Raw genomic sequence first — 27,775 nt, 5'->3', positions numbered from 1 at the left:
GGTGGCTGGGTAAAGCCCGGCCTGGGTGCAGGGGAGGGACATTTGGACAGCATTCTCCCGCCCCCGAGAAGGAGGGACGTGGGGAAGGGCTGGCTGTGGGGAAGCCCAAGCCAGTCCGGGGGGACTTCTCCACACTCCGCTCTCCTCCCTGTCCGTCTCCGGTACACACACACACCTGCCACGGAAGAGTCCATTTAAGGAGTGCTTCTGTGCCCTGGCTGCCTGTAGAATCCCTGGGGAGAGACGAAAAACCCCAGCGCCCCAGCTGGTCCTCTGACCAATTCACTCGGAACCTCTGGGTGGGACCCGGGCTTCGGTACTTTTCAGCCAAGTCTGAGACAGTGTGAGACTCCTCACCTACGGCCCCCAGCCCCACCCCTATGCCCCTCCTGCCCTCTCCTCAGCTGACGTTCCTGCCTCTTCCCAGGCGGGACTCTGCTCACACCCTGCATGTCCATCCGCTGCAACAGGAGCTCCTGCTCGCCAGGCCAGGCCTCGCCCCTACCTGGCCCCAGTCTCTGCAGAGACTCCAGAACCCCAGCAGCAGGGCGGGCCCCACCGCTTACCCCCAGCGTAGACCCAGACAAGAGCACTGCAGTCCTGACCTTTCAGGAGGTGCTGAGGCAAGGTCTGAGCTCAGCGCCTCGAGCCCTGGGGTCAAGTCCCAGTTGTGTGAGACCTGCCCAGGCTGCTCGGACTTCAGTGCCTGCGCAGGTTTCCTGGGGGTCTTGTTAACATGCAGATTCTGATCTGCAGGTCTGAGGTGGGACCAGAGATTCTGCCTTTCTAATAAGCTCTCCACCAAGGTCGATGCTGACAGTGCATGGACCACACACTTTACAAGAAATGAAAAGGTCCTTTGGGTCTTCAGTGTACTGAGATGGGTCATGAGCGCTCAGCTCCCTACCCCTCCCGCTGCAGCTCCAGCCCATTTCCTCTTCCTCTGGGCCCCACCCTGCCTCGCTGTTTAGTTCCCTCAAAGCCAGGCTAGATCAGCCCAGCGCACAGACCTAGCTCTCTCGTCCCCTGCACCAGGCCCAGCCTTGGGTAGCCACATCGCTCCACAGCTGGTTGTGCCCTCCCCCATCGCGCAGCAGGAGCCCTGGGCCACTCCCCGGCAAGCCAGCACCACTGCCCAGGCCTAGAATCCCTGTCTAACCAATGCCATCAGTTTGCTCTCCTGCCTGCCCGTCACTCATCAGTCTGTCTTTCCCTCCTGGTGCAAACCCTGAGAGCAGAGGGAGAGGCATGAGCTGGGAAGTCAGCTCGCCTGGGTTCATAGCCTGGCTCTGCCCCTTGGCAACTTTGTGATTTCGGGCATTCTCTGAACCCCTTTGAATCTGTTTCTTTCTCTATAAAATGAAGACAGGGACACAGCCCTTATCTCACTGGGTGTGTGCGCATGAGAAAATACACATACGTGCTCAGTGCCATCCCCGGCACTTAGCGGGTGTGCTAAACGCCAGCTGTCGCTGGTGGTGAGAAGCATCACCTCTGCCAGTTAGAAGCTGTGTGGCCTCTCACGGCCTCAGTTTCCTTGTCTGTCACTTGGGTATAACAACACCCGCCTCAGGGCTTCATTGGGAAGATTAGGCAGGACGGAGCCTAGCACACAGTAGAGGTGCAGTACATGTTAATCCACCATCACAGGCAGGGTGTCCGTGCTCCACGTGTCTTTGTCCCTCAGAGCAGCAGTTCCCAAAGTATAGCCTGGGGCCTCAGAGATCCCTGAGACCCTTTCAGAGGTTGTGTAAAGTGACCACTATCGAAACTAATTTCTTAATAATACTAAACTGTTATTTGTCTTTTTCACTCTCATTTTCCCACGAGTGTATGGTGGAGTTTTCCAGAGGTACATATGTGTGATATCACAACAAAGGGAATGCAGGAGCAGACAGGAGAATCCAGCTGGCTTCTGTTAAGCCAGGCGTGAAAGGGGCTTTTCAAAACTGCAAAACAGTGTTACCCTTCTCATCCAATCTTTTTTGTTTTAGAAAATATAATTTTTCATAAAAATGCAATTTATGTTAACGTAGTGAGTTTAACATTGTTGCGGAAGTGAATTAGTGAACATTTTTTAAATGTTCTCAGCTTTAATTTATAATATGGTAAATATGGAAAGAGATAATCCTGGTGAACAAAAGCTCTTTGGGGTCCTCAATATTTTTAAGACTGTAAAGGAATCCTGAGACCACACAGTTTGAGAAGACTGCCATGTGTCACGGTACTCACTGTGCTGGCCGCGTGCGGGTCTCAACACACACTCTCCCAAATCAGCTCATCCGAGCTCAGATCAACTCGATGAGGAACTGAAGCCGTGTCATATGAGTATTTGAGATCTCCCAAGGAACGCTGTACTGTGCGAGGCATGCTTCACCTCAAACTTTCTGAGTTGAGAAGAATTTACCTAGGACCACTGGGCCTGGTGTCTGAGTGAGATACACACTTGCCATCTGATGGGCAGCCACTGGTTTTGCCTGGCAGCCTCTATTCCCCCTTCCTCTGATAAATCTCACCCTTTTAGGGATCAGCCACTGCCCCGTTCTCAGTCCCCGTGGTTCAGAAGGCTCCAGAGGCAGTCATGTGACCCAGATCCAGATGGAGCGGTTGGTTCAGAATTAGTCATATGACCCCAGCAGGGTCTATCAGAGCCAATGAGCATTTGTCCCAGGTTTTTGTTGAAAGCACTGGGAGAAAAGAGCTCTCTTGTTGCTGGTAGGATGAAAGCCTGGAGCCTCGCGTGGCCATATTCTGGAGCATCCGGTGGTACCACCACTGGGATAGAGCTTGCCTGAGAATTAAGCCAACTCAGAACCAAGTAATAGAGACAAATTCCTGATTCTGCCATTTGAGCTCCTGGAACCAGCTGTGCTTGGACTTCTTGGTTATGTGTGCCACTAAATTCCTTTTTTTTTTTCCTTAAACCATTTTATTTATTATTTTTTTTTTGCGGTACGCGGGCCTCTCACTGTTGTGGCCTCTCCCGTTGTGGAGCACAGGCTCCGGACGCGCAGGCTCAGCGGCCATGGCTCACGGGCCCAGCCGCTCCGCGGCATGTGGGATCTTCCTGGACCGGGGCACGAACCCGTGTCCCCTGCATCGGCAGGCGGACTCTCAACCACTGCGCCACCAGGCAAGGCCCTCCTGAAACCATTTTGATGTGAGTTTGTCTTCTAGCTAAAACAGTCCAGATGAAACACTCCTTGTAAGCCGACCCAAGACCTGGATGGCAGGGAAGCCCTGGGAGGATTTGGGGTGAGTCGTCCGCCACCGGCATCCCTGAAGCCCACCACATATCCGGAGCCTGGGTGAGGCCCCTTTTTACCCACTGGAGACCTGATGGATCCCCTTTCCAAACAACACAGCTAGTTAACAGCACAGATTTTTCTTTCACTTTATCATTTATAAAGCCATACCATGGATTGCAAAGAAACAAAGCAGCTGTACAGGAGTGGGACAGCATCAGTGTACAATACATTCATATCCAGGGTAAGTAGCATACATCAGGGTTTATACAAGGTGACAGAGATTATAGGCACGATGATACAAAATAGAAAGTATATTTCCATCTATATAAATACACAGCCAGGGCATCAGGAGGATGCTGGGTTATTCGGTTTTTCCTGCAGAGGGTCTGGGAGGCAGGAGGGGATGGAGTGAGGAATTTCTTACATTTGTTTTGAATGACATGTCAGAGAGGGGAGAGGTGGGGAAACACAGCATGCACGCACAGATGTGCTCTGTCACACACATGAGCCACACATGTGGACACGCAGGAGAGTCTCAAGCTGTGGAACACTGATTAGAAACAAAAGTGGGCTATCCCTCTCCAATTACCTCGCAGCTGGGAAAAGTCCAAGCGTGGGAAATAAACAGAGGTCCTCCAACACTTCAACATCTGAGGACAGAGGAGCGCCACCCTGTGTGGTTGATCCCACCGTCACCGACACTGAGATTCCCCCAATCAGGGGCCCTACGAGCCCTGCCTCCTGATTCCTTCCGCCGCTGGGTGATAGTGAACTTGACATCCCATTGCCAACCACCTCCAACCCGACTCCTAAGTTCCCTAAAGAGACAAGCAAAAAACGCACACACATACACCCACACTTGCACACGCGCGCGCACACGTTCTGTGTTACCACTGGCCAGGGCACTCCAGTCTCGGGATTCCGGGGCCTCGACCCGGGTGAAAAGTAGCCCCGGGACTCTGCCCCCAGCCTCTCCAAGGATCCCAAGGGTGGAGAGATGTAGGAGCAGGAGGCAGCCCTCGGAAAGGGCATCGGCCTCCTTGATCCCCCCCGCCCCCCGCCCAGATCCAGATCCTGAAGCTGGGAAAGACCAAAGCAGGGGAGAAGACCCAGGAGGCGGGGGTGATGAACGAACATCCCAGGGAAGGGGGCCACGGACACTGTTCCACGTACAGACTCGTCCACAGACCCCTGGGTGGCACCAGGGGTCTGCCCAACCTCTGCTCGGCTCATCCGAGTGGGCAGAAGGATGTTCGACTCATCTCCCTCGGGACCCCCTTTACAGAGAATCACACGTGCCCCTTGGGCTCCCTCTTATGGTCACAGAGCCACCAGGTCCCCCCACCCCTATCCTGCCTGTCTCTGACACACCCAGGGATCCCTCAAAACTCTGCCAGGGAAGAACGAATCCTGGCAGTCCACGAGCATTTGGAGCTGCTGCGGGAGAGGCTCCAATGAGGACCTGGGTCAAAGGGCCTTTCCCAAACCTAGGACACAATGTCTCTGTCCCTGGAACACCTGGCTGGAGGAGGGAGCCAGAACACCACGATCGCAGGGCAGAGGCATCCGCTCAGCCCTGGAGCTCCATCAAACTGTTCCCTTCCTCCCCATTTCCCCTCTGGGCTCACCTCTCCACTATTCCAATGCCCAGTCCTCCCCTCTCGCTCCATCTGGGAAGGGCCACGGGGACCTTGCTGGGCCTCTCTCCCTGCTGAATTGGAGGGCTGTCACTTCCCTGCCCCCTGTTTCCTCCAGACACCATACAGGGCAGCTACGGTAAGGCCTCGGCTGCCTCAGAGGCCTGGATGCACAGCAAGACACAGGCTGGGCCTGGGGCTGGGGCCTGAGCTTGCCTGGGGTCTGCATCCCTGCATCACAAGCTGACCAGGCCTCTCCAGCCTCCAGCTCTTTCTCGCCAACTCCTCCCAGACCCTTTCCCATCCCCAACTCCCCAGCCCACTTTCAAGACCAGACGGCACTCTCCTGGCTGACAATAAACAACAGCAAAATAACAACAGCAAAAAAGGTTGGGGAGAGGGATGGGGAGAGAAAAGGATAAACATTCACACAATAATAACAATAATTATTAAAAGTGCTTTCTTTTAAAGGAAATCTTTGGCAAGAACATACTGCAGTGCTGTGGTTGTGTGTGTGTATGTGCGCACGTGTGCAAGGTGCACGGGCCTAACCTGTGAGACACGGGAGGGTTATCCCAAGCAGTGTCTGACCCAAAGGTGAGACCATGGTGGAGATTGGGGTACCCTTCCCCATCGTTCTTCGGGACAGGCCACACTCTCGGAAACTGACTCTTTCCAGGAGGATGTTGGGTCGGGGGAGTCGATCAGCTCCCCAGCATCTCGAGCCCTTCCCAGAGTCACACATGGCTCAGGCCTGAGTGGGGTGGGCTGCTGGTGGGCTGTGGGAAAGCACGTGTGAAGGCTGACCCCAGACTCACATGAAGGGTCTGATGCTCCTCCCGGCCATCCAGACCAGGAGGAGAGAGTTCCCGGGCTGTCCAGTGGGAGATCAAGATATTTACAAAGGAAGTGGGTGGGAATATCCTCTTCTGTCTGGGAAGAGAGTTGGGCTTAGGTAGGGAATGAGAGAGGGGAAACCGCGGTGTCTGGCTTGAAAGCCTCAGAAGGAAGAGCCCTTTGGGGGAGTCTTGGTCACCAAGAACAAGGTTTCAATCTTTGGGAAGCAGGGGGCTACTCCCCACCATCTTCAGACGCTCTCCTTTCCAACTCCCTGAAACAGAACATCCACACAGATACGACTTCTTGGAAGAGAAAAAAAATACAAGACGCACACGTCACCCACGCCCACCACACACACCCGTGTCCCCTGCAGGCTCACACACCCGCTCGGGCCTGCAGGGAGGCGGGCTGCTAAGCCCTCATCTCTGGGAGCTGACAGCCGGGCCCAGCTTGCCAAAAATAAGGGGGGTGAAGGGGATGGAACACGTGCACCCCCTCCCCGCTGAGCCCCAGTCAGAGTCTAGGGAAGGCCAAGGCCAGGGCAAGGAGACCCCTGATTGCTCCAAGGATAAAGGCCCCTACCTTTCAGGCTTCACTTATAGGTACAGAGAGGGATGGGGACTGGATTATGCCAAGGAGGCAATAAAGCTAGACGGGAAAATAATAAATACTTCTTGTCAATTTACCTATTCTTTTTTTTTTAACCTTTTCTTATATTTCATTAGCTTACAGATTCTGTCAGTATGTCTCACATATATATTATATATATTTATATATCAGTACAATGCCTCTCTCTAGGAAACCCAGAGGCTTAAGAAGCTACTCAAGGATGGAGTCCTGGTGGATTTCCCGTCTGGCTTAGAGCACTTGGGTGGTGGTCAGGGAGCGCCCAATCACCCAGCTGGACTCTCAGCCCTTCGGCCTAAATATGCGCCTTCTGCCCTCTGCTCCACGGCAGCTGGGCTCTGGGGGGAAACCAAGGCAGAAGGGGGAAGGGCAAGGCTTTGGTATCGCAGGCAGGCGATGTGGTGTGCAGGCAGCCTCCCCCAGAACTGACCAGCTCCCCTGGGCGGTCCAGCAAAAGTCAGACCCCCGATCCCTTGCAGAGGGAGCACAGGAACTGCAGGGGTCTCTCCTGGGCCTCGCCGAGCAGGGCTTATAGAAGCAGGTTCCCAGGATAAGCCCCCCACATGGGGACCCTGCAGGACAGAACAGGGCAGGGCAGAGCGGGAAGGCTCAATCACCAGCACCCGAAAAGGCAACATGCACATAAGCAAGTCTGAGAAAGGCTGGTCTGGGGCACGAAACCCAAGAAGGGGCTGAGGGCTGGGAGCTGGCGGGAGCCACCTGCCCACCCCGAGGCTGGGCCACACGCCTCGGGGAAGGTGCCTAGAGCTCAGCAGCCTCCCTTCCTGAGCAATCTCTTCCCCAGAGCTCCGGACACACAAGTCCCCATCTCCTAAACCATTGCTCCAGCTTCCTGGTGGAGGCAGATCAGGGGTAACGTTGCAGCGTGGCCAGACCCACTCCGTGGGGGTCTCCATTGAGGAGAAGGGGTTGGCGGCACCCAAGGCTGTTAGAGCAGGTGCAGGGACCAAGAGAGCGTCCATTACCCACAATCCTGGGTGTTCCTGGGGAAGGGGGCTTATGCCCCCTCCCTGCTGCCCTGTCACCCCCGACTCTAACTTTCTTTGGACAGTATGCACTTGTGTGTGCAAACACAGGGGACACGGACAAGTATACCTGTTTCTACTTCAAGCTGAGAGGCAAACAGAAATCAGTGTGTGAGGATGTGGGTGTGGCCATATATACACCCCATAAAGACACCCACAAACTGTACATCAGAGGCAGAGCAAAGAGACCTTAGGGGCCTCAGGTCTGAGATACTTTCAAAAGCAAAAGTTCCACCACTGGATGTCCCATGGTGGCTCTTTTTGGTTTGGTGATCTACCCTAGAGGTGGACAGAAAAAGATTCTCTTGACAGGATTTCTCCTTGCAAAACAGTTGGGTTAGGAAGAAAGAGCTTTTCCATTTCCCCCCAAAATGTGGATCTCCAGAGAGGTTCATTCTGCCTCTCTTGAGGAGTTCCATCCTCTCAGAGGGTGGAGGGGGAGTTAGGTGGACCTGGTTAGTTTTGGAGGCTCTGGGGGTTTTGCAGTATCCATCTCCCCAGGGGAATCCGAGTTATTCTCCTCCATCTTTTTCCTTCTTTCTCTCTCTCTCCCCCTCCCCGCTCAATTCACTTCCCTCTCCCCACATGACACTTTCTTCTCTCCTTCTCCAAAATTGGCCCAAAGTCCTCCTTCTGGATTCAAGGATGGTCAGGATGCACAGGTCCCTTCCCCACATACCCATCCCCACTGCCCCGGCCCTGGGCAAGGGGGGGGGGGAGTTCATCTCTTCTGGCCAGCACTCAGCATGACCTTGGAGACAAAGTTGACGATGGCGGAGGCCGGCTGGTTGGGGTCAAGCTCAGCAAAGAGGTGGCAGGCGTTGTCCGTGGTGCTGCCCTGTTTCCGGGCCACAAAGCCGAAGAGCCTGCAGGGGCGGGAGATGGGTGACAGGTGTGTGTGGGGGGGCAGGAGGAACCCCAGGCCTGGGGGAGGCGCCCAGAAAAGCAAGCTCATCTTTGCTCCCTTCCCCGTCTTTCCCCACCTCCCTGAGCACTGGGCACTGAGGGTGGAGCATGCGAGAGAATCCTTTCTCTCCTTCACCAACAAGAAAACCAACGCCTGGAGACAGCACGTCACTTGTTCAGGGTCAGTAGAAATTCCCCTTTGTGGGTGGGGAGCAGGGAGAAGAGGTGCTGGAGGTGAGTGACAAGACCCGACAGTAAGGGGTGGGGGGATGAGACCAAAAATAAAATGGGACATTCCTAGACCAGCTTCTCTCAGCCCATCCCTGCCACACCCCTAGCCGAACGTTCTTACACACAACACATAAGCAAAGTGCCGTCTGCCTGTCAAAGGGCCCGGCTGCCTCAGACACCACAGAAGGTCAGAGACCAAAGGATGAGGGGCCACCGTCCCCCACTATACACACACACGCACACACACTTCTCCAGAGAATGGGAGGGGGAGGGGGACCCCACACCTGTTCCCCCCCAAACCCCACTCCCCATACCAGGACTGGAGTGACTGAGCGTTCTCTCTGTGCAAAACAGAGTTAAAAATACGAGCGCAGAAGAACAGAATGTGAGCTCAGGTCCCCTCCCAGCCAGCACATTGCTGGATGGGGAAATCGGGACAGCTGGAGATTCCGATGGAAACCCCTCTCCCAGGACTGGACGGACCACAGCAGCTAAAATTAGCAGAGTTGGGACTGGCTTACCCCCCCCAACACACACACACACAGGGCTCCCCACAGTTTTGCTGTACCCAGATGTGTTTCAGGGGCTGGGGACAATCAGGTCAGAGGCCTAGGGTAACAGTCTACCCAAGTGGTGGGGAAGCCTGGGCCCGTGGATCACCCCCCCGGAGCCCCCTCTCCAGGCCAGGATGGAGAACCGGCCCACCTCTCAGGCCTGAACACTGCCCACCTGCCCTCCCTTCATGTTTATTTCAGCTCTGTGGGCCTCAGGGCCAACTCAACAGTAGCCCAAGTCCTTCCTCTGCTTGGAGGAATGGATGCGGCAAGAAACCTCAGCCCCCAAGGGCAGAGAGCAGCGCTTACAAGCACCCAAGAGCGAGCACCTCCTTAAACTGGGGGCCTGAGGCATCTCGCGTGCCTCACCCTCGTCCAGCCCTGAGCTCTCCTGGGCCCCCACAAGGGCGAGTCAGAAGGAAGCTCAGCACAAAAGCTACTCCTCAATGAGGAACTTCCAGGCCTGGGACCAGCCCGCTTCTGTCCCGGATGCATCTCCCCCTTGGAGGGCCGGGTGGTGAGTAAGACAAGACCCTTCAAACGCAGAGCTCTGGCCTCCTGGCTGGCGGCAGGGACTTGGAGAGCCCAGTGACCCCATGAGCCCCAGGGAAGGCTGAGATAAGCTTTGAGAGGACTGCACACGGGGACCTCTCTTCAGCTGAGCTGCTAACTCTTTATGTGACCTTGACCCAGGAGAGGTCTCCTCCATCCCACATGGCCCCTCTGATGAAACAGAGCAGGACCCTATGGTCCTTGCCCCCCATGTCTTCTGCCTGCCTTTTTTCTGTGGAAAAACTTTAGCCAGAGAATAAGTTTAATCAGAGAAAATGCAGAAACAAAGGAAACCAGTCCGACAAGACTAAATAATAGTAGTTTAGTCACTAAGCATAGTTAAGGACCTTTAGTTCCTTCTCAAGGCCTATAGATAATATTCTGAGACATATCCTGTGAGCTGTCTTGTAGATACTGAAACTCCCACCAGGTGGAAGAAATTAACTACATCATGGCCAGTTAAGGGGGCATGTAGCCCCCTCCCCCCGTCTATAAAAGCTCTTGCCCCCTGGTTGTCAGTGGGGGTGGGGTGGGGGCCGCATCCACCCTCCCCCGTGATTGCCGGCATCCAAAATGAAGCAAACTTTCCTTTCCACCAACCTGGCCTCTGTATTGGCTTTTGAAAGGGGAGCAGCCAGACCCCACTTTCGGTTACACGGACACCCCCAGAAGGAGCTTTCATCGCGCTGACCCTGGTCAGTTCCACGCATCTGGACCACAGTGGCCTCACTGGGCCTCCTCCTCGCTCTCCTCCTCCCTGCCTCCATCCTTTCATTTCCTTACTAAATATCTATCAGCCCCTCCCACACGGCAGATACAGTCGTGCCCTCAGGGAGCTTGCAATCTGGTGGCCTCTCCAGCCCCATCCCCATGAAATCAGCTCTCTCCTGCTCCCACACCCATTTCTACCTGTCGTATAAGACCTATTTTTTTTTTTTTTTTTTTTTGCGGTACGAGGGCCTCTCGCTGCTGTGGCCTCTCCCATTGCGGAGCATAGGCTCCGGACGCGCAGGCTCAGCAGCCATGGCTCACGGGCCCAGCCGCTTCGCGGCATGTGGGATCTTCCCTGACCGGGGCACGAACCCGTGTCCCCTGCATCGGCAGGCGGACTCTCAACCACTGCGCCACTAGGGAAGCCCTAAGACCTATTTTTAAACATAGGTTCTTTCCCCAAACCTTCCCAAATCAGCAGTGGTTTTGATTTCTTTTTAACAGTGAAAGTTATCTTTTTCTAAAGCCAATCTTATATGAAGTCTGGATATGTAAAGGTGACAGCAGTACTTATGGCAATAAATGGATCAATTCAACAGCGTAACGTTTATCTATGATAAAGTCAATCAGTGAGAAAAAAATGGGGCTGTTTGGGTGAGCCCAACAAAGTAAAAGGTGGAATTATAGACCGTAGTGACAGTCTTACGTCAGCTTCAGTACCCAGGTTATTCCTATACTTTGTTTTGGTTTTACTGAGGAAACTCCGATTCATCCTGATAAATAACTGCAAATCGTACCTCCCCTCATAGGGGCTCAGTTACAACCTGAGGAACCTAGCATTCCTTGGAACACAGCTTGAAAACCACTGCAGCACCTTAGCCTGTTTATACACTTCTCTTATCTACTGTGCTACCGTCAGGCACCCGAGGGCAGAATCAGCCCTCTGGTTGGTCTGAATTTTCCCAGGGCTGAGTTAGTTCCCTGGAAGCACTTACGAAATGCCAAATAGATGGAAAATTGACCAAAGGACCCCAGGGCCATCAGTGGAATTTCGGAAGGAATTCAGACCTACCGGACTCCCGCGGTCTGACGTGGAGGTCTAGCCCAGCCACGTCATGCACAGAAGTCCGCCAAGAGAGCAGGAATGGGAGTCAAGGATGCCAGGGTTGTGGCAGAAAAGATCATTTAAACAACCCCTGCCCCACTGCCGTCACCTCCAATAAAACTCTCAGCTTTCAGATCCCTTCCTCAGACCCCTGCTGGTCTGGTCCTGAGAGAGGGAAGGGGACAAGACTGGAGGCTGGGCCTTTGGCCTCGAGGCAGGAGAAGGCCAAAGACCTGGCTGCCTGGGCAAGCTTTTCTCCAGAGCTGCCCTTTGCCTACGTCCTGTTCCTGGATCCTAAACCCACTCCCGCACCCACCTCTGCCCCATCCAAGGAGCACAAAGACCAGCCAGCCGGGTGGGGAGAAGTGTACTTACTTAGCAGGGGAACCTCCCTCCGTCTTCGTCCACCTGTGGAGAGAGTGACGGCACAGCGTAAACCATCACTTCTCCCTCAGAGCCCAGCCCGGGTGTGCCTGGACCCCTGGGGACAGCAGAGCCCCTGTGCCAGGGGGGCGGGAGCCTCCAAAGACCATGCATCAGGGCATTCACAGCGGAGAGAGCACTGCGGCCTGCCTCCCAAGGAGCTTTCCCCAACGTGGAGAGAAGCAGCTTCAGGGTCAGAGGGGTAGAAGCAGGCGTTTGGGTCCCTGGGAGAGGCTTCAAACTGGTGGTGGGAAAAACTCAAAAAGATGCCAACACAGCTACTCACGGTCCCACAGGCATGGGCAGATCTTCAAATTGAGCCAAGAATGCACACACACACACACATACACACACACACACACACACACACAGGAGTGCATACACACACACAGGAGTGCATACACACACACGTACATGCATACACACAGACTTCAGTGTTTGAAAGATGGCTGGGAAGGCAAGTGTCTACAAGAGACTTACTTCCTCTCCTGTGGATCCAGGTCACAGAAGGTGATGGTGTTGAGGGGGTAGTGGCGTCTGAAGAAGAGCCTGTGGCACACATATCAGATAAACAGAGAATGAGTGCTGAAGTGACTCCTCCTTCAGGTCAGGCCACCACCTGTGGCTGTCACAGGTCGACACAGCCTTTCCCTTCTGAGCATGATGGCCTGGGCTGCTGCCTTTGGGGACATAAAGCCATGCATAGGGACAGAGAGATGTCTCATAGAAACATGTCTCAAATGCTAGATGCTAGGAAAGGAAGGAAGACACTGGCATTGAGGAATGAGAAACGGGGTAACTCTGGAGTAGGAAGAAAAGGGGCTGGGGAGAGAGCGTGAGAGGAAGGGCCTCTGCTCTAGAAAGCAGGGACTTTTATCAGTTGCATTTACAGCTGTATAACAAGTGCAGGCATATTTGTGGAAGGAAGGAAGGATGGATGGATGGATGGATGATGGATAGAGGGAGACAAATTAGTGAAGGGATAAATGGGTGGGCGAAGATAAATGGGGGATGAATGGATGCAGGAATGGATGGATCAATTGGTGAGTGGGTGAGAAAGTGGATGGATGGATGGGTCACAGGGTTGGGGGGAGCCCAACACAGAAGCAATTAGAAGAATCTTACTGGGCTTCCCTGGTGGCGCAGTGGTTAAGAATCCGCCTGCCAATGCAGGGGACATGGGTTCAATCCCTGGTCCGGGAAGATCCCACATGTCGCGGATCAACTAAGCCCGTGCACCACAACTACTGAGCCTGCGCTCTAGAGCCCGCGAGCCACAGCTACTGAGCCCGCGAGCCACAACTACTGAAGCCTGCGCGCCTAGAACCTGTGCTCGGCAACAAGAGAATCCCACGCACCGCAACGAAGAGTAGCCCCCGCTCACTGCAACTAGAAAGAAAAGCCCGCGCTCAGCAACAAAGACCCAAAGCAGCCAAAAATTAATTAATAAAAAACAAAAACAAACAAAAAAACACCATCTTTCAAAAAAAAAAAAAGAATCTTACTTTCTCTGGTTGTCAGTCAGTGTGATTCCCTGGGCAGAAACTTTGAAGTGGACGATGGTGGCAGCCGGCGTGGGGTCAGTAGCCAGTGTCTCAGAAGTGGCTTTGGAGATGGCCTGTGGCCCAGTGAGTGACTCCATGTCCACAGAGTTTACGAAAAGCACGTTGCAGGCTGGAAGAAACCCACCCAAGGAGGTGTCATGGGGGCCGAAGTGGGTGGGAACCATCCCCAGGTCCTCTCTTCGGGAAGAAGAGAGCAGATGAATTTCAGGCCAGCCTTGGGCCGAGGCATCTGCACACAGAAATGTGGTCTGCCCAGAGACATCTGGGTCTGGGAGAGATATCCAGCCTGCGCCTGCAGGAGGGTACAGGGCCAGGGGGAGGAAAGGCCTGGGCAGGGATCCCGTCTGGGGTGGCCACTCACCTGCCCCTTGCTTCAGCAGGTCAGTGGTTGAGTTGGCAGGGCCCGAGCTATCTTTTGATTCATCTGTGGGGTCTGAGACAAAAATTTAATTCAGCTGGTAATTAAAACTGCAGAGCTGGAAAGAAGCACAAGGTTGGCTGGGCCTCAGGCTAGCTCTGCAAATACTTTGTGCAACGGATACCGCTTCTCATCATAAGCCCTGGCAGTCAGCACGTGTGTCCGGTTTGAATGTCCAGTGATTGCTCTAAGTATTCAGCACACTGGTTGGGAGGTGTGGAGTCCAACAGAGCAGGGTTCAGGTGCTCACCCAGTCACTTGCCAAGCGTGTATAAAACGGAGGTGGGGATGAGAGCGCCCACTCCCCTGGGTTCTTGAGATGTTCCGTGTACAGTGTTAGTCTAGCGGCTGACATAAAGCCTTCAAGTGGCAAACGGTATGGCTGTTTTGCATGGACGTATCTTATGCGTAGATCAGTAAATGCCCTAATTCATTAAACCACAATGCAGCACAACTACAATTTCAGTATTAATAAGAACTGAGTATTGTTTATACCAGCATTTCTCAGACGCTGGTGTGCAGGCTTGTTAAATCACAGACTTCTGGGCACCACCCTAAAGCTTCCGATTGGGGGGCTTGAGAACATCTCCATTTTGAACAAGTTCCCAGCAGCGCTGATGCTGCTGGTCAGGGGACCGTACTGTGAGAACCACTGGTTTATACAATGTAAATAGAGAGCAGTTTTACAATTATTAAGTTACTTTGCTAAACTCCTTAGAAATATAACTTAATTAGTGTCTAAATCATGTGGTTAATAGGGCTATTTAAATAGTATTTGAACTTTAAAGTTGATAATAGTGGTCAATTATCATTAATAATTCAATGAATCGAATTGGATACATACATATTGCCAAATGATATCGGAGGTTTTAATTATGGACATAACCCCAGGACCTCCAAGAGAGACTGAAAGCAAGTCCCGGACACAATTCCGAATATCCTATTAGTGGACAGAGAGCATGGGGAGAAGGCACCCCAGTTACCGGTTCCTAGACCTCAAGTTCAGGGCCAGGCATATTCCCCTCCCCTCGCGGGAGCCCCGTGTATCTGGGGCTACATAATGGAAGCCTGTGCTGTTGAAAGGTTTGGGGTGTCCATCCGCCTTCCTCCGAGGCTGGGACACCTCTCTAAGAGGAGCTAAAATCTCTTTTGCCAGCCGCAGTGTCTCACTCAAATTCTCGCCCTATACGTCCTAAAGCTCTTGAATTCCATTTGTACTTCCCACAATCAAAAGAGGGCTTGCTCCTCCCATTAGCTCAATGTCCCCTCGGCGAGAGAACACCCTCTCAGCCATGCAGACTAGAAACTCCAGGGACATCTTGGGCTTCCTGTCTCCCTCCCACGCCATGTGGATCCCTAAGAGGTCCCTCGAGTGTGCTCTCTACTCTCCATTCAGACCGCCCTCCCACACCTGGAGGCCCCATGACCTACCTCTGCCTTTCCCTCCCCCCTCCCTCGGCCCTTCCCACTGATGCCCATCTCACCCTCCGGACACGGTCCTCCCCATGGCTGTCTCCTGCTTCTATTTCCTCCCCTGGGATGAGTCGTAATTCTCAGGATTCAAGTATGAATTCTTAAAGCCTCCAGAGAATTTTCTCTGGAACAATCTGGCAAGTCAATTATGTGTGTTTCTGGAATTAAGATTTTTGATGAACTTTCCCTTCTTTTTTATTAGAAAAAATAAAGAGGAGAGTGGTTTTGAGTTTCCCAAGATTGGCAACATGACCCGTTTCCTCCAAGCCTGGCGCATGTTCTGGAGCGGCTGGCTGGGCAGAGACGTGAAGGAGGCCAGCACAAGGGTGCGCTTGAAGGGCGAGGAGTCTCAGGTTCCTACCTCGGTTTGGAATGACCAGCTTACAGGGCAGAGCCAGCGGGATGATGGAGTGCTGGTAGACCAGGGCAGACAGAGATCCTGCAGGGAGGGAGACAGCCGGCAGAGGCAGCGTTACTGGGAGCACGTCAGGGGCACTGAGGAAGCACACCCACTCCACCCCACTGTCCATAATCTTTAGCTTCTTTCTTACCTCTCCCTCATCCCACCCACAAAGCTGAAAATTCACTCCCTCTTTGACAGCAAGATCCAAGGGAGAAGATTCTAAAGGCTCACTCTAGCCGTCAGACAGTTGCCCCACAACTTTTCCTTTTTTTTTTTCTTTTTGCGCTAAGCGGGCCTCTCACTGCTGTGGCCTCTCCCGTTGCAGAGCACAGGCTCTGGACGCGCAGGCTCAGCGGCCATGGCTCACGGGCCCAGCCGCTCCGCGGCACAAGGGATCTTCCCGGACCTGGGCACGAACTCGCGTCCCCTGCATCGGCAGGCGGACTCTCAACCACTGCGCCACCAGGGAAGCCCCCCACAACTTTTCTTTATCGAAAGTTACTCCCAGCATCTCTCCTAAGTCCCTCCAGCTGCCAGGGCTCCACTCAGGAGAGTGCGGCACAAGTGTCAGAGGATGATGGGATCAAATCCCCACTCAGTAGCTTATTAGCTGTGTGTCCCTGGATAAATCTCAGTTCCCTCGTGTGTAAAATGGTACGATGACACCTACCACGCAGGATGGTCGGGAGACCAGAAGTGATATAAGGTACCTAAGGTGGCTTCCACATAGTAGGTAGTGGATAAAGGCAACTGTTGTTATAGTTGTTATTCCAGTGATAATGATAACAAGTCTCCGCGGGGTAGGACAAATACAGAAAGAAATCTGGCAGAGTGAAGGCGCCACAGCACAGAGGAAGGGAGTCGCCGTGCATTTCTCTGCTGCGTCTATGACAAGGGTGACGGGCAGAAGCTGCAGCGGGGAACCTGGGACAGGCCTGAGACCGTGGGGACGGAGGCGGGGACAGCTCACCGAAGTTTGGCTCGTTGGGGCAGCCCTTGAGCTTGACTCCTCTGGGGCTCGTCTCTATCAGGAAATGCCTCACGAGCTCGTGGGTCATGTCCCCTGGGACGAAGAGAAAGAAACGTGGATGCGTCACTGCCCACGGTGTCCTTCCGCCACCTCCCAGCACTACTTCCAACTTCTCCAGTGTGCTGGGCTGTGATGGAGAAAGGGTCACAGCGATAACACGGCCAGAGCCCTGGGATGGAGAGGCCACCACTGCTAGCCCACCCCTCAAGGAAACTCAGTCACAGGGTCCCAGTCATCTTGCTTCCCTGTTCTCGGACCTCAATAATCACCAAGCCCAAGACCTGCTCTTCTGAAGCTTCTGTTTAGAAGGGACCAGCTCCCATGAGAATTAAGAGACCTGCCCACCCCACATACCCACCCCTCGTCCTCTGGCAGCTCAGGACCTAAAGAGGCTGTAGGGACCACCTAGTCCTGAGGCCCCAGTGGACAAGCTGGTGTTACCTTTTTTATTCTGCTGCATGATGGTCGGAGGGGGCGAAGACACCTTCATGGCCAGCCCATAGGCTCCTCGGAAGGAGTGGCTGTCTCGGATGATGAAAGCCCCTGGCTCCTGATCCTTAAGGAGGGCTATGGCTGAATCGGGAGGAGAGAAGGGGAAATGAGAAACTGATGCACTGGCTTAAGTCTCATCAGGTCTTGAACCTCTTTCTTTCTCAGGTGAGATGAGAGTCCTTAAAGTTAAAATGTAAACACTCCTAAGGGTCCTCCTACACTAGAGTCAGCAAAGTTGTTCTATAAATAGCCAGACAGTAAATATTTCAGACTTTGCAGGCCACGCAGTTCTGGCTACAACTGCTCATCACTGCCGTCACGGCACAAAAGCAGCCCATACAGTGAGTAAACGAATAGATGGGGTCGTTCTAAGAAAACTGTCCGGGTCTGACCCCTGGCTGGAAGTCACCCTGCCCTACGTCCACACAGACTTCCGTTAGGGGCTGAGGCCTCTCATCTCCATCCCCACAATCCCAACTATGTTTTTTTCTGTAAAATGGGCAAAAATCTCCCACATCATGCAGACGGAGAGCTAAGGTTTCATAGTATCTCGGCCAGCCTTTCATTTTGTCCTGGAAAACCAAGACTTTGCTGCTTTTAAGGAAACAGCTGCAACCACTGCTTCTGCTGCCCAACGCTTCACTGTGGGGAGGTGCCTCTTACTGTCCAACCTTGGTCCCAGCTCCTCTCTGTGACCACCACCTACTGCAAAGAGGAAAGAGTCTGCTTATGTCCCTTGCCCAGGGCAGACAAGGTGGGCAGCCGCCAGCTGTGACCTCAGATGGACCCCAGGACCTTCAGCACCACCCAGCACTTACCCTGCTCTCTGGAGATCTCGGGCTTGTACCAATACTTGGAAGTGTCCTGGACAAATTTCACTTTCGCCCGCGTCTCAGGGCTGTTGTCTGAAGGAGAAGGAGAGGGAAAGAAGGTGTTATGAGTCTCCATCTCTGTCCCCCAAAAAGGTATGTTGGAATTAACCCCCAGTACCTGTGAATGTGACCTTATTTGGAAATAGGGTCTTTGCAGATGTAAACAAGATAAGATGCAGTCGTGCTGGATTAGAGTGGACCCCAATCCAATATGACTGGTGTCCTTATAAAAAGAAGGAAAGGGACAGGGAGACACAAGGGGAGAGTGTCATGTGAAGATGGAGGCAGAGATTAGGGAGATGCACCTACAAGCCAAGGGACCCCAAGACTGCCAGCCACCATGAGAAGCTAAGATTAGAACACAGTCTCCCTCAGAGTCTCCAGAAGGAACCAATCCTGCCAATACCTTGATTTGGGATTTCCAGCCTCAGCTACTGTGAGAGAATAAATTTCTGTTGTCTTAAGCCAAGTGTGTGGTCCTTTGTTATGGCTGACCTAGGAAACTAACACAGAAAGCCAGTCTGCTCAGACATCATCAGAGCATTGCTGGGAGGGGCCTTGACCTGCTTTCACATCCTCCCCGTCTTCCAACAACCACCGTGGCTCACGGAGCTGCCCTCCTGTTGAAGACACTGAACAGCATTCTCACCAAGCCAGCGAGAGCCCTACTCCATCCCATCTCCCCCTTTCTCTAGAAGATTCAGACTAAACCCTTCCCGAAGTTTCCCTCCCACCTGCTAGTCCCTTTCTCCATGGGCTCAATTTCCCAACTCTATCATAACAACCTTGAGGATGAGAGCAGAAAAACACATTTCTGTCCACTTTCCCCAAGCTCCGCCTCACTTCCCACATGGAAAGCCCGGGTTCTGCCTCAGGTAGAGCAAAAAGATTGCTCCTGCCCTGCCTGGGACAAATAGGAGAAGGGTTGGCCTAGAATTAAGAGGCCATCTACTGAGTGTCACAGACCCCACTTCTCTGGCAGACATCCCCACCCCAGACCCTCTGCAGACTAGGGATGCTTTCATAGAATGTTAGGTTCTGGAGGAGCTCAGAGAGCACCTTATCCAACCTATTACTTTACAAGTGAGGAATGTGAGGTTCAGAGAGGGAGAGCAACTTGCCCAAGTCACACAGATGGTCCACAGAAAGGCTTTTGTAAGACCTTCCCAGGTAAGAAGATGCAGCAACCAGTTTGGTGCCAGCTACACCATATCTTCCTGGCTGGGTATTAGGACATGTGGGTCTCACTCTCCAACCTCTTCCTTCATCCTTTGGCACCAAAGAAAACAAAGGGAGGATGGGGGAGAAGGGTGAAAAAGAATATTCCAAATCTGCATGTTTCCACTCCTTTCATCAGTGAGAGGCTGGAACAGAGGAGCCTGTGCTCACGGTGCTGTAAAGTTCAGGGCACAGACCAGAGATGTGTGTTAGGCTGTGTGCCTGGTGCTTAGTCAATTTCAACTTGTCATTTACACTCTGCTAGGCTTCTGGGATCTGTTTCTGGAGGACAGAGATGGGGTAGGTCAGCTCCTTTTCCTGGCAGCTGTGCACTTAGCAGGGCCTCTGGGCTAGGCAGCTGGGCTGTACAAATGTGCAAGCTGCCTCTCTCGGCTCCAAAGCCCCAGGCCCTGGGGCTGCTGGGGCCTGTCTAACGAGCTGTCAGAGGTGGCTACAGCCCCATGTGCCTTCCTGTGTTGACTCCCATGGCTATTTTAAGCAAGGAAGATGGTGGGAAACAGGAAATGTCCCAACTACTAGAAGTTCTCCATCCTCCAAGAACTCGGGCTGGGAACCAGATGTCTCTGGCGAGCAGCAGGAAGCAGGGGTGTGCAGTGTCGTTTGGCAGGCTCAGGGCAGGACCTGGGAGTGATACTGAGAATCTGGGCAGCTGGGGCCCATCCCAGGCTGCCTGCAGCATTCTAAATCTTCCTTGAATGCCCCAGGGCTCCAGGGCTGCTCTGTACATAGTCAGGTTGGAGATCTGGCTGAGAAGCTGCAGATCAGCTGACACCCTGACCTTTTTGTTTAGAAAATGAGCCCTCTAAGTGGAGGCAAAAGATGCCCAGTTCTGACGATGAGAGAAGAATTCAGTGTGCAAAACTGCGTGGGCTTCAGTGAAGCCGGGTTGGTAGAAACTAGACTCCAGTAAAAATGCTTAACCCTCGGCCTTGTGCCATATCGCTCCGGCTGCCAGATCTATTATTAGTGATGTGCGCAAAGTGGGGATCAAAAGGTGGGAACCGTGCTGTGGGCTGGAAAAGTAATGTGCAAATTGGGCAAAATAATACCCACTTTGCCAGGTGGCCATGTGTTAAATGTGCAAAATGGGCAAAATCATACCCACTTTGCCAGGTGGCCGCGAGGACTGATGAGATAGTCCTTGGCTCAGAGCCTGGCACAGAGCATGTGCTCAACAAGTGGTGGTGGCTACGATGATGGTGAAGATCATTGTAACAGCAGTGCCATCATCACATCTACCTCCTCATCCCTGCCCCCACTGCTGCCACGACCACAGCTCCAACTCCCATTACACAGGTAAGGCGTCTGAGGCCCAGAAGTTGGTGATCCACCCGAGGTTGTGTCTGCCAAGGAGATGTCAGAACAGAGACTAGCACAGATACCCTAACTGCTGGGCTTCAGTCTGCCAAGGAGATGTCAGAACAGAGACTAGCACAGGTACCCTAACTGCTGGGCTTCATCTGTCAGCGGGAGAGATGACATGGAAGGAGGGCGCACCTGGCATGGAGTACTTGGAGAAGTCGGGCAGAGTGTGGGAGAAGGAGACGGCGCTGCCCCCGCTGGGACTGGACATGCCGCTGGTGACAGGCGAGGAGGACACCTTCCCGTTGACGGTGGCATAGTTGGGGAGGCTGCCCGCTCGGTCTCCCATGGACATCCTCCGCTTCTCTGGCAAGGCCGGTGTCGGGCTCCCTTGCCGGAAGGCTGCTGAATCTGGCGAGGGGGAGGTGGCGGGGTTGCTCAGGCCGGGGTAGTAGGCAGGGGACACAGGAAAGGAGGGCGTGGAAGGGGCCTGGTAGCCCGAGGCGCTGCTCTGTCGGGACAACGTGGGTCTCCGGTCCTCAGGGGTGGAGTAGCCACCATAGGCCACCTGCTGGTCCAAGCTGGGGCTGCCGGAAACCACAGATCCAGACCCTCCCAAGTGACGGCCCAGGCTGGGGCTTCCGGGGCTGGCTACTGCGTTGCCATGGAGACTGGAGGCCAGGTTGCCTTGGTGGGCCCCAGGGTGCCGGCCCAGGCTGGGGCTCCCTGGAGTGGTGGCCACATTGCCATGGAGGCTTGAAACCTGGTGGGCCCCAGGGTGCCGACCCAGGCTGGGGCTTCCCGGAGTGGTTGCTGCACTGCTCTGGGGGCTGGAGACCGTTTTACCATGGAAACCAGTTCCGGGCGGACCCATCACCTGGCGGTGGCTCAAACTGGGGCTGCTGGGGGCAGCCATGGCGGGATTCACGGCCCGGCGGACAAAGCCAGGACTGGAGGGAGTGTTGGTGCCCACTGTCCTGTGCCGAGCCTGAGGGCTCCCAGGCGCCACGTGGACACCCGCCACACTGAACTGAGACCGGGTCTGGCTTTCCAGGGAGCTGAACGGCTGAAGTGAGTAGTCGGGGCTGCTGTAGATGCTGCCCGCAGTCGGGAGAGGAGAAGAGCTCTGGTAGCTTCTCTGAGCCGAAGGGCTGGGCTGGCCCAGGCTGCCGGAGCGGAAGCCAGAATCCAGCAGAGGCTGGGTGGGTGTCCGCGGGCCCTGGTCGCTGCTCTCCCCTGATGGGAAACTCCCCACTGAAGTGCTAGAGAGAGACGGGGCAGGTCAAGATGTCACCAAATGGCATTTAGTGAAGGACAGGCTTTCAGTGAACCCTCAGCCCTCCCTCCAACCACTAATAATGACAATAAAAGCTCCCCTCACATGCACAGGAAAGTTACGGCTTTGATACGTCACCCTACGGACATCAGAAGACAAAACTGAGGCTCAGAGAGGTTAAGCAATAGGCTCACACCCACACAGCTCATAATAGACCAGGATCTCAACTCAGCTGTGTCTAACTCCAAAGCCCATGTATCCTCAAGCACCACCCTGACTGCTCAACCACAGGTCAGAGCGAGATCTCTCCTATCGAAACTGAAGGTGGCTGTCCTGTTGCCCCCTCCAGCATCACAGAAACTGAACACTGGAGAGGGGGTTAAACCACTTGGATCCTGTTCCTACTGGAAGTATCCTACCTTGACTCAGTTTCCCCAGGTGTGCTATCAGCATCTTTAAACACTGAGAGTGTAACTGGGCATCCATTCCTGGGTAGCTCCAAAACAGCAAAGATGAAGAAATCTCACAGGAGATTTCAGCTCATTATAAGATCTGCATTCTAGCCATTGGATCTGGCCACCAATGGAGCAGGCTGCTTTACATAGTAATGAGGCTCCCATCATTAGGAGCATTTAAGCAGAGACTGACCAACCTCTTGACCCAAATGCTGTGAAGGAAATTTCCTCCATTGGGAGGTTAGATGAGATGAGCTCAGAGGTCGTTCTCAAGTCTAAGACTGATAAAATTCAGTTCAGAGGGCACTGTACCTGGGGGAATGGCCACAGTCAAAGGTTCCCCTCTGAAGTTAAGTATTGATACAAGTCCATGGCCTGTGAGTTGGGAAACCTGGATTCTGCTTGTTAAAAGTTTTCCCACGTGTAAAATGAGGGAAATAGGTTAGATGACTCTGATTCCTTCCAGACCCAAACTTCTCTTCCTCGATGATATGGCAGGAGAGACAAAGGTTGACAGAGACCACGCATATGCAGCAGCTGCAGGGAGGTAGCAGGCAGATTCTGCACCAGCAGCCCCTGGGGCAGGGGGGTGGGGAAGGTCCTTACACAAGACGATGCTCCAAAGCCTGGAGCCGCAGACTGGAAGGAGTCTGGAGGCTGGCCGGCCACACCCTGGGCCAGGTTGGATAAGCTCAGGTCCCCTGGGTGATATGAGGTGGGAGGGCTAGGCACGAGCCAAGGGCAGGGAGAAGGGCAGGGGCCAGGCCAGGACAAAGTCTACCTCGCATCCCAGAAGGGGCCAAAGTGGAACACCACTTCGGTACAGAATAACCTGGATTCTGAGGAATGGGGGGATAGGTCAGGCTGCACAGTGGGGGCTGGGGACATGGAAATGGAGTTCTGGAGGAGAAGCTGGCTTCCTGAGGCCTACAGCAGGAGGAATTTGAGGAGTGAGAAACGGTGAAAACTTCCTAATGTCAGCACTCCCTGAATATCAGCCAGGGTGGCTGGAGAGGTGAGGAAAATCTCCTTTCCTCTAAAAGAAGAATGCAGCTTCTGCCCAGAGGCAGACCTTTCCAAAAATGGAACCATCAGGAGGCTGGGGAGGGGTAAGGTGGACTGGGGTATGTGTGCTTGGCTTGAGGTTTCAAATTCTTAGGCTCCAGAAGAAAAGTGCCTCTGCTCACCCACGGCCCCCGCCCCGACCCAGGAGGGGTGCATTACCCTGGACCACTGCAGGTACACCGCAAGCTTGGCACACCCCTCCACATGCAGAATTGTGAAGAGGTGGCTGGACAGTTACCGGGCCCCGTGGGGTCCCGGGCTGGGAAGGGCAGTGGACATGGGAAGGGATGGTAGGGGCAGGCTCCCCTCTTGGAGGCGAGTTCCGGCCTCCAGGCAGGCTCTCTGGGGCCCCCTCCCCGCCTGGCACCCTTTGCCCTGCCTAGGCTCCTCTCAGGGTCCCTCTCCTATGTCGTCTTCCCTGTCTCCCCATCATAAAGCCTCACCACCACCCCCAGTCAAGCAGCTTCTCGCTGCACCCCAAACACAGGAGCCTCACTCTCTGGGAAATTTCAGGCTACCCTTTCTGTCTGACCCGCCTCAGAACGCCAGCCAGCCATCCGCCAAGACATCCCTCCTCTCACCCTACAGCAACCCCTCACCAGCAGCTGCCCCGAGGCCGCCACGCCCAACACCTCCACACCCGCCGGCTCTGTCCTTGCCGTGCTGTCCTTCTGGAAGGGCCGTTCCCTCCCCCTTCACCTTTCAACCCCTGCTCATCCTTCTGGCCTCAGCACAAATACTTTCAGCCCCCAGAGACCCTCTCTGCATCCCAAGGCAGAAATAGCGGCCTCTCGCTCTGAGCTCGCGGCTCAAACATCTGCTCTGGGCACATCTGACTCTCACCCCGTGACCGTCAGGCACCATAACGCAGGTCTGTGGGGAAGGATAGAGATGTGGGTTCCGGAGCCAGACACCTTCGGTTTGAATCCTATTTTTGCTATTATGTAGCTGTAGGGCCTTGAATAAGCTACTTTATGTCTCTCTGCCTCAGTTTCCTCTTCTGAGAAGTGTGAATAATAATAGTACCTACCTCATAGGATTGCTGTGAGGTTTAAACAGAAAGCACTTAGCAAAATGCCTGGCACATAGGAAGCACTCACCACATAGTAATTATTCGTGTTCAATTTTAAACTTGGGGGAAGGGGACTTCCCTGGCAGTCCAGTGGTTAAGACTCCACATTTCCACTGCATGGGGCACGGGGTCCATCCCTGGTTGGGAAGTAAGATCCCGCATGCCACGTGGTGTGGCCAAAAAATAAAATTTTTTTTTAAATTAAAAAAAAGTGCTTCCCTGGTGGCGCAGTGGTTAAGAGTCCGCTTGCCAACACAGGGGACACGGGTTCGAGCCCTGGTCCGGGAAGACCCCACATGTCACGGAGCAACTAAGCCCTTGCACCACAACTACTGAGCCTGCGCTCTAGAGTCCGTGAGCCACAACTACTGAGCCTGCGCTCTAGAGCCCGTGAGCCAAAACTACCGAAGCCCACGTGCCTAGGGCCCGTGCTCAGCCACAAGAGAAGGCACCAAAATGAGAAGCCCACGCACCGCAACAAAGAGTAGCCCCTGCTCACCGCAACTAGAGAAAGCCTGCGCGCAGCAACGAAGACCCCAACACAGCCAAAAATAAATAAATGAAATAAATAAATTTATTTTTTAAAAACTTTAAAAAATAAATAAATAAACCTGGGGTAAGGACTATGCCTGGTTCACCTTCATACTCTCCCTGGGGAGTTGGCACTCAGGGGATGCTCTCACCATGCACCCCGATGAGCTAGTTTCCCAGGAGCAGCAACCTGGATGTGATTTCTGCCTGTCCACGCCCTAGACAGATCCAAGAGGCCTCATCTGTGCTGTCCCAGGCCTGGATCTTCCTCCCCACTTACCTGTCAGCGCTGAGGATGGGGCTGCTGGTGGAAAGGGGGCTGGGGGAGACAAAGGAGCCTCCCAGGGTCCCGTTCCTCAGGGGTGTCTCGCGGCCATAGGCCTGGGCAACCGGGGCGCTAAAGCTCTTGGGCTCAGGATCCTGAGTCCGGGGCCCAGCCACTGCCGTCCGCACCACCGACTCCACATAGCTCCGGGGCTCTGGAAGGGGCAAGGGGACAGGGACTGAGTCTGGATCCACAGGGGTGCAGTGCGGACCCCACCCAACCTCCAGGGAGCCCCCTTCCCCAGGGCCTATGGGGACAACCCCAAAAGGACAGCCAAGCAGGCAAAGGGCAATTCTCCAGGGCTTCTGCCTTCCCAGGCCCACCCTCTTCCCAGCATCTTGGAGAAGCTGTGAGAGTCCTCAAGGAACCTTTAACCGGGGCCTCGTTCTGAGAATCTTCCCAGAAATGGACCCCAAAACACAGCCATCACAGAATCCTCCCTCCTAGAGCCAGGATGCCCATCCTTCACTGGTATCCCCTCTAGCTGCTTCTTTTCTATGACCTGCTACCCAGGCCCCCAGGCCCTTCTAGGCTCCCCAGGCACCGCTGGAGTCTGAGCTCTTCGTGGACCCCAAGCTCCAGCCCAGCCGTGCATCTCGGGACAGCTCCAGGGCTCATGCTGGCTCCTCCCCACACCCAGAATCCAGAAACAGGCTTGCTGGCCTAGCAACAGGCCCGTGCGGGTGAGTTACGCCCAGCCCCTGCATGCCAAGACACACCCACCCACCTTGCCTGACACACTTAGCATTCCTCCCGAGACTGACATCATTATCCCACTTGGTGTTCAGAATGGCCTGAGAGGAAGGCTAGGCGGGGGAGGGGGGAGGAGCAAGTGCCAGAAAAGTCATTTTGCAGATGCAGACGCTGAGGCCTGGAGAGTGAAGTGGCTGGAGGCACAACCAGGACTCAGGTCTCCCGGGCCACCCCCCCCCACCCAGTGCTGTGCGCCCCTCCCAACCCCCGATCCCGGCCTCTGAAGCCAGCCCCCAGACTAACTTGTTATCAAACAGGAAGAAGAAGCAGGGCACTCTGGGCTTCTCCAGGGACAGGATCAGGGATAGATGACGTTCCTACCACCTCCAAACCTGGCACCGTCCCTGAGGACGTCCCAGGGGGAACATGATCTGAGCACACACCTACCCTCTGCCCACAATTAGGGCATCCGCTGAAACCAGCCTCAGAAATGGAAGAACTGCAGAGTCTGTGCAGCCCTGGGGGTGGGGGCAGGGGGCAGGCCCCTGGAGCCTCTGCAGCCGGGCTGTGCTGACCACTGAGTCAGAGAATCGCCCCCTCCCCTCAGCCCAAAGAAAGCTTTACTTTGGAAGGAGCCCAATCACCAAGGCGTTATGGGGCCGTTACAGGCCCTGGTCTCTGAGGTGACTTCCAGGCCTGATATCCTGCATCCAGGCCCAGAGGCCTGGGGACCCAGGGAGAGGATGGTCCTTTAGAACAGGGCCCTTTACGGAGGAGGCCTGCGGTCTGCATACAACTCCAGCCAGAGGCTGCCAGTGTATCTTTTAGTTTCCACACGGAGTTCCCTCCAACCAACAGCAACAGTGAATGGGGCTGGGGCAAGAGGTCTGCAAAGCGACAGGCATGGGGCAGCCTATTCCAGGGACCCAGCCCAGGGTGACACAGGACCAGCCACCTCGGCACCCAGAGATAGAGTCCACGTGGGCTGAGGCCAGCAAGGCGCCCTCAAAAACCCCCTCATCCAGCCCGGGCCACCCACCCACCCCACAGAAGCCCCAGGCCACAGCCCCTCCAAAGGCAATGATGCCATGCCGTCCAAGCCTGAGGCCCTGCTGGAGCAAAGAGACGGGCAGCACACTTTTTTTGAAAAGCGCCCGACAGTAAATATTTCAGGCTTAGAGGGCCAGACGGTCTCTCTCACAGCTGCTCAGTTCTGCTGTTGTTATCGCGCGAGCAGCCACAGACAATACATTAAGCGATGAGCATGGCTGTGTTACAATAAAACTTTCTTTACAAAAATAGATGATGGGCCGGATTTGGCCACAGACTGCTGGCTCCTGATGTAACCTGTCTGCTCAGCCCAGAGAGGTGGAGCGATTTGCCCCAGAACACACAGCCAATCAGCGGCCACGGCTACCATCTCCTGACTCTCAATGCTGTCTCTGGGTGGCCTAGAGGGGCCACAGCCTCCTGGGACACCCAGAGTTGGCTGCTACCCAGAACTCCAGCCCATCAGCCAGAGAAGACCCAGCTCCACAGGGCTATTAATATTAGTAAAAATAGCAAACAACTGTATGAGGCGAGTAGAATTTGGAGAATGTAAGTGTCTTGCCTGGGCCACACGCAGACTGTGGCAGAATCGGCCTAGGAACACAGGCAGCCTGGCCCAGGTCCTGCTCTTGGG

General features: G+C 54.4%; 1 protein-coding gene across 10 annotated transcripts in view; it reads right to left on the bottom strand.

Annotated features, from left to right (window-relative positions):
• Positions 1 to 1,234: 1,234 nt before the first annotated feature.
• Positions 1,235 to 27,775, bottom strand: part of TNS1 (tensin 1) — a 238,877-nt gene continuing 212,336 nt past the window's right edge. For 8 of the 10 annotated variants that reach the window (XM_089916383.1, XM_089916382.1, XM_089916375.1 and 5 more), the window contains 11 exons: positions 25,354 to 25,552; positions 20,870 to 21,936; positions 18,080 to 18,166; positions 17,211 to 17,342; positions 16,710 to 16,802; positions 15,698 to 15,775; positions 13,807 to 13,878; positions 13,386 to 13,554; positions 12,361 to 12,429; positions 11,833 to 11,865; positions 1,235 to 8,264 (listed from right to left, as the gene is read on the bottom strand). In XM_089916383.1, coding sequence (XP_089772509.1) covers positions 8,120 to 8,264; positions 11,833 to 11,865; positions 12,361 to 12,429; positions 13,386 to 13,554; positions 13,807 to 13,878; positions 15,698 to 15,775; positions 16,710 to 16,802; positions 17,211 to 17,342; positions 18,080 to 18,166; positions 20,870 to 21,936; positions 25,354 to 25,552 — 2,144 coding nt within the window. In that variant the 3' untranslated portion in view covers positions 1,235 to 8,119. The remainder of the gene's footprint in view (positions 8,265 to 11,832; positions 11,866 to 12,360; positions 12,430 to 13,385; positions 13,555 to 13,806; positions 13,879 to 15,697; positions 15,776 to 16,709; positions 16,803 to 17,210; positions 17,343 to 18,079; positions 18,167 to 20,869; positions 21,937 to 25,353; positions 25,553 to 27,775) is intronic. The other 2 variants (XM_089916378.1, XM_089916376.1) reach the window with 2 other exon arrangements.

This window comes from Delphinapterus leucas, chromosome 8, assembly GCF_059928025.1.
Source record: "Delphinapterus leucas isolate spDelLeu-1000000601 "Yukka" chromosome 8, BTC_Dleu_Yukka2, whole genome shotgun sequence".
NCBI lineage: Eukaryota > Metazoa > Chordata > Mammalia > Artiodactyla > Monodontidae > Delphinapterus > Delphinapterus leucas.
The sequence above is the reverse complement of the archived record's forward strand: the minus strand, read 5'-3'. Positions and strand labels throughout refer to the sequence as shown.